Source organism: Leptodactylus fuscus, chromosome 2 (assembly GCF_031893055.1).
Source record: "Leptodactylus fuscus isolate aLepFus1 chromosome 2, aLepFus1.hap2, whole genome shotgun sequence".
NCBI lineage: Eukaryota > Metazoa > Chordata > Amphibia > Anura > Leptodactylidae > Leptodactylus > Leptodactylus fuscus.
Genome location: NC_134266.1, coordinates 145,278,741 through 145,291,266, shown reverse-complemented (window position 1 = coordinate 145,291,266; position 12,526 = coordinate 145,278,741). Strand labels below are relative to the sequence as shown.

At 40.8% G+C, this 12,526-nt stretch overlaps 1 protein-coding gene across 3 annotated transcripts in view; it reads left to right on the top strand.

The window, feature by feature from the left end:
* The window catches only part of SCML2 (Scm polycomb group protein like 2), a 49,771-nt gene extending 37,730 nt beyond the window's left edge, over positions 1 to 12,041 (top strand). For 2 of the 3 annotated variants that reach the window (XM_075264816.1, XM_075264818.1), the window contains 8 exons: positions 165 to 412; positions 1,531 to 1,654; positions 3,359 to 3,562; positions 3,759 to 3,941; positions 6,281 to 6,391; positions 7,316 to 7,600; positions 8,823 to 8,986; positions 10,047 to 12,041. In XM_075264816.1, the coding sequence (XP_075120917.1) occupies positions 165 to 412; positions 1,531 to 1,654; positions 3,359 to 3,562; positions 3,759 to 3,941; positions 6,281 to 6,391; positions 7,316 to 7,600; positions 8,823 to 8,986; positions 10,047 to 10,172 (1,445 nt within the window). In that variant the 3' untranslated portion in view covers positions 10,173 to 12,041. The remainder of the gene's footprint in view (positions 1 to 164; positions 413 to 1,530; positions 1,655 to 3,358; positions 3,563 to 3,758; positions 3,942 to 6,280; positions 6,392 to 7,315; positions 7,601 to 8,822; positions 8,987 to 10,046) is intronic. The other variant, XM_075264817.1, reaches the window with a different exon arrangement.
* Positions 12,042 to 12,526: the final 485 nt, after the last annotated feature.

Here is a 12,526-nt window from a genome sequence, read left to right as displayed (position 1 = left end):
TAGTGGGCATGCTACAATGAGTGTCTCATATTTTCGTGGCCTTTAAGATCTGAAATGATGAGAATCTCCACTTTCCACACTTGATCTACAGTGTAGGAAATGGAAATTATACAATTTAAGGTATTATTATAATTAACTAAATGTATTATTTTCAATCTATACAGTTTCTTTATCAAAGAACCCACCACCCTCTCCTGTAAAGGGCATCAGACGCTCCATGCAGTCCCCCCAGAAGCCTGTGTTGGCACAGAAGGGGAGGAAACCTATACGAGACAAGTCCCTTGAAGAAGTTCCTTCTCCTCCTCCTGCACCGCGGAAAGGCAAGCGTCCAAAAAACGCAACACTGGCAAAAAATGTGCTAAATGCTGATAACTTAAAAACAAGACGAAGGGGATTAAAACCAGGAAGAAAGGTGATGATTATCTTTGTTTTTATTTTAATATATGCATTGTCCACACTTGGCTAAAATGCTGAAGATTGTCAATTAACATATGTGCGAGTACACTAAGGATGCTGAAAAATATATCTGCCCCAAAAGTGACCCAGTGGTGTTTTTTTTTTTTCTTCTCACTATAAAGGAAATTCATTACAAGATATCTGGGACCAATACCAATAAGATCAGAAAAATTGTGAGAAACTAAAATGCAGCGTATTTTATTAAAGTGCAGAGCATTGCTTTCCCGTAGATATAATGTTAAGAGAAAGTCCGCAGAAGAAAACTCTGTGAACTTTCTCTTAGAATCGCTGCAGAAAGAACCGCAATGCGTTCATACAGCGGTTCTTTCCGCAGCACTTTAGCATGTGGTCCTGTAGCACAATGGCCTGTATACCGAACCACATGCTGAAATACAGTGGTGGCGCTGCTGAAAGGAGATTGCATGAGGACTTGTAATTGTCAATATAGGATGAATCTCAGTTAGACTTGTAGAAACTGCTGGAGGGAAACCTACAAAATCTGCTTTCGCAAATCTGCCATTCGAAGCGGAAATGATGGACAGACTGTAATTTAATGCCAAAAAGGAGGGCAGTTATTGCACGCAGGCTATTGTGAAGCATATTTGCTCACAGAAGCATCTCCCCTCCCCCAGCCTATCTAAATTTAGCATATAGGGCAGCCATATTGATACCTTGATACGAATAGTGTGAGTCTGTTTTACATCCACAGCAGGCTACTGTTCATTAGTTGCTGATGTTGGCAAACGTATGCTTGAAGAAATTGAACTGTAAAAATAGATGTTTTGTTAGCCCGGCATGCAGCTCCCCCTTCCCATCATTGAAACAGCAATAATTGCTTTGTATGTTCTTGCCAGCCCCTCAGGCAAAAGACACCAAAACTTTCTATTGAACCCTCCTCTCTAGTCTTCCTTTGCCAAGGGCTGGATAATGGATTGTGATGCCCTCCTGTTTGACAAGGTTTGTTTATTTCAGTGTCTGTGAATTTCACCTCCCTTTCTCTTCTCAGTAGCAATAATAATGTTACAAAGTATGGCACTGCTTATGCGAAAAACCTCTCTGCTTCTGTCTTTCTAGAAAGAGATTGGGCCATTACATTCAACCCTCCCTACTTCCAACTCTGATGGGGACCTCGGTAAATCTCAGATGATAAAAGAGGGACTTGGTATCACAAATTCTTCAATGACTGTGATTTCTACAGGTAACATCTCTGAGCTGTATCTAAATATTTTAGCACAGTTTTCTAAAGCAATGTAAACTTAGCCTAGACAGTTTAAAAACACATTATATTTTATCAAAGTGATGAATAGCGGATGATATACACTACTGTGCATGTGCTATAGGTTCTGCTTTTCATGAACGAATCCAGACCGTATGGTGGATGGCCACAGTATTGGCTGTTGCCCTTGCTGACCGACGAGCCGCTTCAAAAGAGGCATCTCAGAGACCAATTCAAAGCTGGGAAAGCAGAAGCTGGTTGTCTTGGGAGGAAGCTCCAGAGGAAGGGCTTCTTCAGAGCTGCTTGGCTCAGGCAATGCAGGCCTTTCAAGCCAAGGAGGCTACAAAACAAAGCCAAAAAGCAGAGCTGGCTGCCAAAAAAGCCACATTACAGAGGGAATCCTCCCTTTTGTCCAAGGGGTCACTAAGGGAGGCAGAGTCCGCCAATGGGAGTGTAGTAGAGTATTACAGTAATAGTGCCCCTAATATTCCTCTAGTAATGCCCCCCACAGGTAATACTACATGTGAGGGGGTGGGACTGTTACCTATGTGGGACACTACTAGAGCACTATTACAGTTATAGTGCCTCGCCAGTTCATAACATTACCTATGTGTGGGGGGGGGGGACTGTTAAATAGGGGGAGCACTATAACTTAAATAGGGTACTATTATAGTTACACACACTTAATAACACTATAATAGTCTCCCTTCTCTAACATACCATTACTATAATTACAATTATATCATACTTACCTGTTTACTAATGCAACTCTCTAAGGATCTATTCTTGCACACAGAATGTGTACATCTTCTATTCTGCTCCCCGGCCCCAGCGGCACTATAGTAAAGGTTCTGGGAGCAGACTAGAAGATGCAATGTGCCAGAAGACATCACGGGAGCTGCATCAGTAATCAGGTAAGTGGGAAGTGATCTGCTGGTGTAGGCTACAACAGCAGATCACTCTCAAAAATAGGTCCTGTACCAGGTGTTGGCTGATGTTCCTATGCTGTGAATTACACACAGCATAGGAGCAATAGTTAACATTCCTACAGAGGTCCCCGATAACCGGGCCCGCGTGGTTCTTGTCTGCGGCCCTGTCATTGAGGACATCTGGTGTAAAGCGAGTATGCGTTTTTTGTTTTGTTTTTTTTGAGCCAGAATTCCTGTGACTCTTGATTAACTAATCTGCCGCAGAATGTGTACCTTCAGTTCCAAACCATGTACAGTAGTGTCACTTTAAATTGTGTTAAGTGACAAACATCATCAACAATTTAGCTCTGCTACACCATCATATGTCTGAAATCACAAGACACCTTTCACATCTGCATTTGTTATTTCTGTTATTCTGCTCCATAAGTTACATCGGGACACAGTCATATACTGCGCATTGGTCTTTATGTGCCGCAATTCCTGCACTATTACAGAGGAAATAAATACCAGGGTACACTATGCTGGTTAGTCCTGATGAAATCTCTCCATCGCAAGAATTTATGCCACTATCTGTGATAGAGCCTCAGTCTAAGAAGTGTAATATGATAAACAATCTAAATATTAAGATACAATTTCAATAGCTGTTCTTCCTTTTCTACTGTATGGTGCATACCAGATAATTTTGATGTTTAACTTGTGAGAAGCTGCTGCCTATCAGCATAAGTGTTACAGTAACAATGTATTTTCTTCTATTTAGTTTGTGTTTACGTGAACAAACATGGCAACTGCGGCCCTCATCTGGATAAAAAGAAAGTGCTACAGCTCCCAGACCATTTTGGGCCAGGTCCAGTGAACATAGTGCTGCAGCAGGCAGTGCAGGCCTGTGTGGACTGTGCACACCACTCTAAAGTAGTGTTCGGCTTCCTGAAGTCTGGTCATCATGGGGGAGAAGTTATAACTGGTATGTGGTATTTGTTCCAGTATGTTCCACACAGCATAATATACAAGTCATATTTTGATTTACAGTATATTTAATAGTTCTATGTTTCCATAGACCATTGTTTTCAATTGTGGCTGATGTCTTGTGTAAAACTGTCTTTTTAAATTGTAAAGTTAAATTTGGTCTTTCAATAACTTTGCTTTCTTTACTTCTGCAGCATCTTTTGATGGCGACGTGCACTCTGTCCATCTGCCATCAGTCAATAGTGCATCATTCGTATTGCGTTTCTTAGAAAAATTATGCCACAGCCTGCAGTGTGATAACCTGTTCAGTAGCCAGCCTTTTAGCCCGTACATGGGGGGAGCACAGAGCCCAGCAGACTTCGACAGAAGCAAAACCTGTAAGAATCCCATATACATATATATATATATATTTTTTATACTTCTACAACAAGAAGCAGCCAGTACGTGATAACATTAGTGAATTGTTTACTTCTATATTCTAATCCCATGATGGCGAACCTATGGCACGCATGCCAGAAAGGGCACGCAGAGCCCCTTCTGCTGGCACGCATGCAGTCGCCCGGACCGTTCACTAATAGGGAATCCAGTATATGATTCCCCATTAGTGAGCGATCACTGCCTTCAAATGGTTGTGCAAATGCACATCCAGGTGAAGGCTGTCAGTATAGGCCGCGCGGTACGCGCAGCCTACACCTGACTGCAGAGTGTGACCTCTGCATCAGCGCAGGCATGTTGATGTAATTCATCAGTGCCTGCAGTGAACAGGAGAAAGGACGCCCAACGGCTCTTCAGGGAAGTATATTTGTGTGTGTGTGTGTGTGTGTGTGTGTGTGTACTGTGTGGAGAGGAGAGCTATTGTAGAGCATTTAATACTGTATGGGGAGGGGGGGCTACTGTGGAATATACAGGTATAATACTTTGTTGGGGCCACTGCGGGGCAGTCTGTACTGTCTGGGGTTCCCTCACTATTTATATCACACAGTATCTGTTTTATAGCAGACATGATATTAGTACAGGCTGTAATAACATTGCACAGTTACTATATAACAGATCCTGTGTGATGTAAATAGTGAACATTAATTGTTCAAAAGTACCAAATGCAGAGACCTTTACCTCTGTAAAGCCCCATTCACATGACTGTAATTTATGGGTCCATAACTGTCCGCAATTGTGGATTCGCAGAGTTTTAAGGTTAAATTGCCATGTTGGCACGCCGTGATAATTTATTGGGTTTTTGAATACCAATAACTGAGAAAGTAAAACTGGTAGATGTCCTAACATTGATTTATAAAATAGTTTGGGCCTTCTGACAGTGCTATAAAGATAACTTAGCGGCGTAAACATACCTGAAATGATGGTCACACAGGTTGAGCAATACATGTTTTAAAGTCCTAACTCTGTGTTTGCAAGTGTCCAGGAAGTGTTCCCTACCTCTGCCATGCTCATGTCTTGATGTACTGAACATTTCCCAGCCTCTCCTCTCTGTTGTGCATAACAACTGTCTACTGACTAGACATTACAGCCATCACTTAGCTGGAAGAATGTTTAGTGCAGAGTGCCAGGGCACTGTATATAAAGCGTCTCCTGGGAACTTGCATTGCAGTATCTTTCCACCAAAATATTCATGTGCAAAATGAGAAATTCTAGAAGAGAAGCAAAGAACAAAGAAATCATTGCTGATCTGGAAGTGAGCCCAAAAATAAATGTTTGCTTACCTGCTCTGTATTTTCTTTAGTGCTTGCTATGATCTTTGACTACAGTTTAGTTACAGTGCTTCGCCAATGGCTTTTTAAGGTTGTAAGTGTTAAATAATGTTCTTGGAACTAGTAATCTATGTATTCATCTACCTCATCACAGTACCACCATATTTAAAGGGATCCTATCATTCAGATGCATTTTTTGCCTTAAGAAAGGCTATTCTTCTCCTACCTTTAGATATCTTCTTCGCCCTGCCATTCGGTATATAATCTGGTTTTCATCGGTATGCAAATTAGTTCTCTGGCAGCACTGGAGGTGGGACCCAGCGCTCAAACAGCTCCAGCGCCACCTCCATTTTCATCTGGAACGCCCTCTTCAGGTGTCTTCTTCTGGTGGCTTGAGACTTGTAGGCCTCGGGCAGAGCCGACTGCGCATGCCCACAGGCCACAAGAAAATGTGTAAGTAAGCGGCCATTTTTCTTGTGGCCGTGGGCATGCCCGAGGTTTTGCCCAATGCCTACAAGTCGCAAGCCAACCGCCGGAAGAAGACACATGAAGAGGACGTTCCAGATGAAGATGGAGGTGGCGCTGGAGAGAGTTCTCTCACAGCATTGGGGACGCCCCCAGTGCTGCGAGAGAGCTCATTTGCATACCGACAGAAAACTGAATTTTAACCGAACAGCAGGGCAAAGAAGACCTCTAAAGGTAGGAGACGAATAGCCTTTCTTAAGGCTATTCCGACGTGTTAGAGACAAAAATTGCAATCTGAATTATAGGATCCCTTTAATCATTTATGGAAAACCTTCAAGAAGTGTTCAGTTACCCTTTTATGGCAGGTTTTGTCACTAGTGCTTCTGCCATGTGTAAGGAAATGTAGTGCATATCTGACTGTTTTTTTTTTTTTTTTTTAAATAATGTAGTTTGAGTTGTGCTTCCCTACTTTTAATCTCAAGATAAACACAAATCACACAGTAAAGAAATCCTTTAAATAATTTATGATAATTTACATTTTCTTAAAGCAAGAGAAGAAATGTCTGACAGGAACAACAAGAGAATTCTGCAGGAGTCGCCTCCTTACACAGCTCCACTTTCTCCAAAGTTACCTAGGGCAGATGCTCATCCATCAGAAGGTAATACACACACACACACACACACACACACACACACACACACACACACTAGTGTGGAGAAGATAGCTCAGTAGTAGTTGTGGTGCAGACCCAAATAGTCAAGACAGGGACACAAAATATGCAGCAAACTTGTTAATTTCCAAAAAATACAAGAAAACAAATAAACCTTGGCTTCAACCATAAAAAATACAAAAGCCTTAAGTTCAGGCAAAGATAAATAAAAAGTCTGAGCGCTAACTAAACAATAACAAATATACCTCACTATACGTGTGGCTTACTGTCAGCCACAAAAAAAAAAACAAAAAAAAACAAAACGTATGACTTGGTCTCACCAGACTCAATATGTCTACTACCTCCTCTCACTCCCAGGTTCTGCCCTGGTCTGCAGGGTCAGCAGCCTTTTATGGCTCACTAAGGGTATGTTAACAAGGAGTTTTTGGAGAATATTATGACGCGGAATCTGCTTCAAAAAACGCCTCCCATTCATTTCAGTGGGAGCCACTAGCTTTTTTTTTTTTTTTTTTTTGGGAGGCGGAAAAACTGCGATGCAATTTTTTGACACGTGTTTTTACAAAAACTGGTAGCGCTTTGCTGGAGCAAAGAAAACTAAAAACTCCTCAAAAAACTGTCCAAAAAAACGCCTCATGTAAATATATATGTAGTTATGTTATATAAGGGGTTTGTCCAGAAGAGCAGCCTTATGGATATGCTTTAAATGTGCTTTTAATAGGCGCCCATTGACTCAGTTGCTACAGAAAATATATCATGAACACAATCATGTTGTTCCAGGATTGGATGTTGGAAAGAAATTTAATATGACCAGCCTTTCTAGTTGTTGTTTTTTTTTTTTTTTGCATGCAACTTTGTTTGTGGTCTAATATTTTATGCCGTCAATCATTTCTAGTAATGTCTCTTATTTAACAGCTGAAACCTTACCCCTTCAAGAGAAAGAAACTCCAAAAGATCACAGATATTCTGAAGAATCCATGGATTCAGCACTCAATGCAGTCAATCCCCCCAATTCCTCACCCCGTAACCCAGCTGAGTATCGTTCAGCAGGGAACACGGCAGCATTTTACAGGGCCTCTCTTCAGCCTATGACTCCTACCTCAAACACTACTCCTTTGGTACGCAGATCATCCTCAAGCTCAGCAGGAAACAGCTGCTACTATGAAACTAGTAGAAACCGAATGCACAGGAGGATTGAAGGTAAACGTAGCAAAAATCATGTATGTGTCATCATTGTATTAAACAGAGGATTATATGTATTAGATGTATTCGTACCGCTATGAAGTATGTGCAAATTGTTTTAAGTGTCTGCCCTTTAAAGCCATTATTACCATTTCATGTGGCTGATCAGACCCTCAGACTCCTTTTAAGAATCATAGCAATGCAAAAGTTTAAAGGCTACACTTTGACTGTTGGGTCTATTTCTATATAACTGTATTCAGCTATGACGTTTCATCTTCCTTTATCAAGATCACACTATGACATAACTGTGCTGCTATTTTTTCCTCAAGGGCCAAAAGGAAATACCGCTGACTACCCAACTCCTTTTATGCCAGTCTTCTGGCATAGAGGGGATGATATTGAGGGGCCCTCTTTGGCGCAAGGCTTTTCTTGGGGCTGTCTTGGCCCTACTGATTTATTATAACTCATGCCAGTCTCCTTTCAGGTATTAGAATGGAAATCTATGCCAGTTCCTACCTGGCTTTGATTCCCATTTTGGCGCTGGAACACCTCTTTATAATTCTCTGGTTCTCTGTACAATATACCAGTCTTATTAAATTTTCCCTATAGACTCTGTGAGGAATACTGAAATCCAACTTTGAAGCTGGTGCCCCTTTGTGTGTCTTCACCTTATGCAGGCCAATTGTCAGGAACAAGGGCCGTGAAATAGTCTTTTATCATAGGGGCCCTCAAAATGGTTGATGTAAAGTGACAAGTTTGTTTTTACAGATTTATCAGAATGTGTACTTAGAACCTCATGCTTGTTTTTCCAGAATGATGCTTAGCAGCAGTTATTATACTTATTATAATTCTGTTTTTTATTTTATCCTTCAAATCTTTTCTTCCCAGGGGATAACAGCGCCTTGAGTTTTCAGTTGTTTTGCAGAAGTTTGTGTAGCTACAGTACAGATTAGAGATATTGTGTTAATGGAGTGAAAAACCACAGGTTTCTTGAAGATGTTCTGTCTTCCTGTCTGCATGACGCTTTAGTAATTACCAGTAGCTGTGTGAGTGGGAACTGAAGACACACCAGGTTGTTCTGGGAAGAGTCATAAAATTTGGACAAAAGAGTAACAAACAAGTTCCTTGTAGCTTGGATCTAGTTATTTACTACCTTGAAATTGCAACTATAGTTCACTTAGTGAACTATAGTTTTAGAGAAGTGCAAAACAACTAAAAAGTTGTTTGGGTATTTTTTTAGCAGCAAGTTCCACCACAGGGCCTGACCTTAACTCTTCTGAGCGTGAAGCCTCCAGAATAACAAGTAAAGATCCAGAATCCTGGTCTGTGGATGATGTCATACGCTTTGTAAAGGAAGCAGATCCCCAAACCTTGGCACCTCATGCTGAACTCTTTCGGAAACATGTAAGAGAACTCCTAAATGGAATACATTTTAAAAACATGATTTACTTTTCATGCATCTGTGGAGCCATCCACTTTACATCTTGTAACAGGATGACTTTTAGGGCTAGTTCACACGGGGCAAGTTGGCAGTGGATTTTGACGTGGAATCCGCCTCAAAATCCGCTGCTCCCATTGACTTCAATGGTAGCCGCTCGCTTCTTTTATCCATTGCTAGTAGCGGAAAAAATAAGCGAGCTGCCTCATCTTGCTGTGGATTCCGCGGCTGAATCATTCATTTGGGTCTAATCCATTGTGGGATGCCAGTGCACTGCATCGGCATTCTGTCGCGGCTGCCGTGACGAAATATGTACACGCAGAGCCCCATGTGAACTAGCCCTTAAAGCACCTTTAGTGACAGCCATGTAGAATTCCAAAAGGTGTGTTTTTTTTGTTTGTTTTGTTTTTTATTTACACCTCCAAACAAAAACTTCACCTCACAATTTCAGCGCATGAAACTAGACCTACAGAAATAGTCACAGGAATTTTATGTGGCATTCAATACACTGCTGGCCCAGGTTACACAAGTTTGTATTAAATCCGAACTATTCAGGCAGCAGACGTCATGATATGCCTATAGTCACCCCACCTGTCTTAGTACTTGATACTCTCCATGATAGGTCACCATTCAATTGAATGTGTACCATGTAATATCTTATTTTCAATGCAGCAGGAAATTTGGGACAGTGTTTAGATTTCCCCAGTGACCACGAAGAAGCCTTTGGGCATCTTCATTCTGATTCTAGAATGTGCGTATTAGATAACCTCTTTCCCATGTACATAACCATAATGTTGCAACATTATTGTTCATTCTCACTTCAATAGTTGAGTGTTATAAAAGTTAAAGAAAAAATATTTGACCTGTATATCAATAGCATTGCAATGTTGCATTCAGTGGAACTTACTTCAGGAATAGCGCACATAAATGATATATTACAGGAGAAATTTATGTGCTGTACTAAAGGTCTAATCATTTTTATGTGATGGGAAATTAATTCTGTACACTTTGTTCTTCTCCCCTCAGGAAATTGATGGACCTGCTTTTCTGTTACTTCGGAGTGACATGATAATGAAATATATGGGACTGAAGCTTGGCCCAGCCTTGAAACTATGTTATCATATTGAAAGACTCAAGCAGGGAAAGTATTAGGACCGTGGACACAAGTGACACGATTGGATTTACCTCAGATCTGACTCTACCTTATACACAGGAGCTTGCAATGGCTAGCATATACCTCCTCTGTAAAATAATGCAGACATTAAATATGTAAAGTATTTTTCTGGAGATCTCAGTATTCCTTTGTTGTTTATCACTATTGTGGTGCTTGACGGTGGCAAACATGTAACATCTCTGTATAAACCGATGCTAAGGTATTCACCAACCAAAAGGCTAGTTCCCAAAGGAGTTTCCATTGTTGGTAGGTAAAGGGGACAGCAGTGAGGCCATGCTTAACTTTAGGGACATTTCTAGCTGCCCTCCATAAAAGAAGGTTGTGACGGATAATTCATAAAGGCTCTGCAGCCACAAGACATTTGGAGCATTGGACATTTGTTTTCTAGTGATGCATGGCACTGAATTGCCAACCTGTTAATTTAAGTAATTTTATTCTCATTGTTTTCACGGACAGATTTTGCTATTTTTGTAGCAGGCTTTTGTGTTATTTCTATTTAGCTTGACATGTTGGCTATCTATAGAATTTACAAAGGAAATTTTCTTTCTATCCTATCTGAAGTATGGCAGACCACCGCTGCTGATGTCACCATTATGCAATGCAAATGCTTCTCTGTAGAGAAGGGGCCACAAACCAAGAAGTACGATTCAGTGACTGTTAAACCGCACAATAATCCTATTGAGATTTATGCTGTGAACAAATCCAGTAGAGATTTGCCCTTGTAGGCTAATTGTACACGACCGTGTACTAGCCATAGGCCGTAGTTGAACTGCATAGCCGGTGCACGGCCAGCTGTACTTCTGTGGTCAATTCAGTCAATGAATAGGAGCCGTAGAAGCATGGCCGCAAAACCAAACAGGAATAGGACCTGTACCGAGTTTTGTAGCCCAGATCACACACACTGACCTATGCCACGGTCATCTTGCCATCTTTAGTGGGGGCATTCTAATTATTTTTTGCAGTGTTGTGTTTGTTTTTGTTTGGTTTTTTTTAAATGTTAATATTGCCAAAACCATAAAAAATGTAAAAATTTTCATTAATGGGCATTTTATTGCCAGAAATGTCAGATTTAACCTTTCCAGCTTCTCTCTGTCTGTTATCAGGATCATATCTGACAATCTAGGTCTTGCACTCTAGGCAGAAGACAGGAGACTATGGTGGAGGTAGCCATGCTTACTATCAGATCATCTGTGCCGATAAAGTAATGCCAATATCTACACAGTGGGCATCTGCAGGACCTTCATAATAATAGAAGTATACACAACCTGGTAGGCTAGATCCCCCCCCCCCCCCCAATACCTCACTACTGAAATGTAGATCGATTAGAATTTATTATGACAGATCACTCCTCTTACCCCACTCCTCAAAGAACAAGCACATGACATTCCAATGTCATAAGGACACTGTGAATCCAAATGGCCGTTTCAGTCAGTATTCAAGTTATATCTCCATTAATTGATGTTGTGGCACTGGTCACACAATGACCACATGACACTGACATCTCTCATGTTATCTGCTGTCATTTGGCCCTGTAGCAGGGCAGCTGTAGGAGTCCATCATTGTACAGGAAAGGATCTTTTATGTAATGTTTTTGCTTCTTTCCCCTTTAAGTTGTGCTTTGATAGTAGACAGTGACTCTTTATACACAGGAGAAATGGATCTCCTTATGTTACAATAGTTTACTTAATGTGAAAGAGTTTTACACCAGTAAGTTTCCTTCAGTCCTCGCTTATTAACTGGAAGGCAGATCATTGATTTCTTTTTCATGCTTATAGATGCATATTGTCCATGTCTTCTAATATTTGCCTAATGTCCTGCTATATATTATGTCTTTTTTCCTTTGTGTTTATGGGAGAATACTGCTGAGAACCTATTTCCTCATCAGAACAAGTCTCTTTCATATAGCAATAAACTGTACAGTAAGCGTATCCCAGGCATACAGTACATTCTACACTTCTAACTGTTCCTGGCAAAGCATTCCCTGTTCTATGCAATATGCTAAGGTGTCCATTGTGTATACAAGATGTATATTGTATATATTGTCCTTTCTGTTCTTATGCATAGTGGCCAATTCTTCATCTCAGTTCAGCCTTCTAGCTATTATTCGGCTGTATGTAAAGCAGAATACAGTTTGGCCATGTATCTCTGAGCACCATGGGGTTTTTTTAGATCAGGGATAAGAATGTGCGCTGAGTCTCAACAGAACAATGAATGTATGTAATAGTGCAGCTAGGGCCAGGACCATTTCCTCCAGGATTCTGCAGTGTTAACATGAATTTGTAGTCAATTTCGTACCGCTTTTCTATATGTACATACAAGTGATATAATGTAT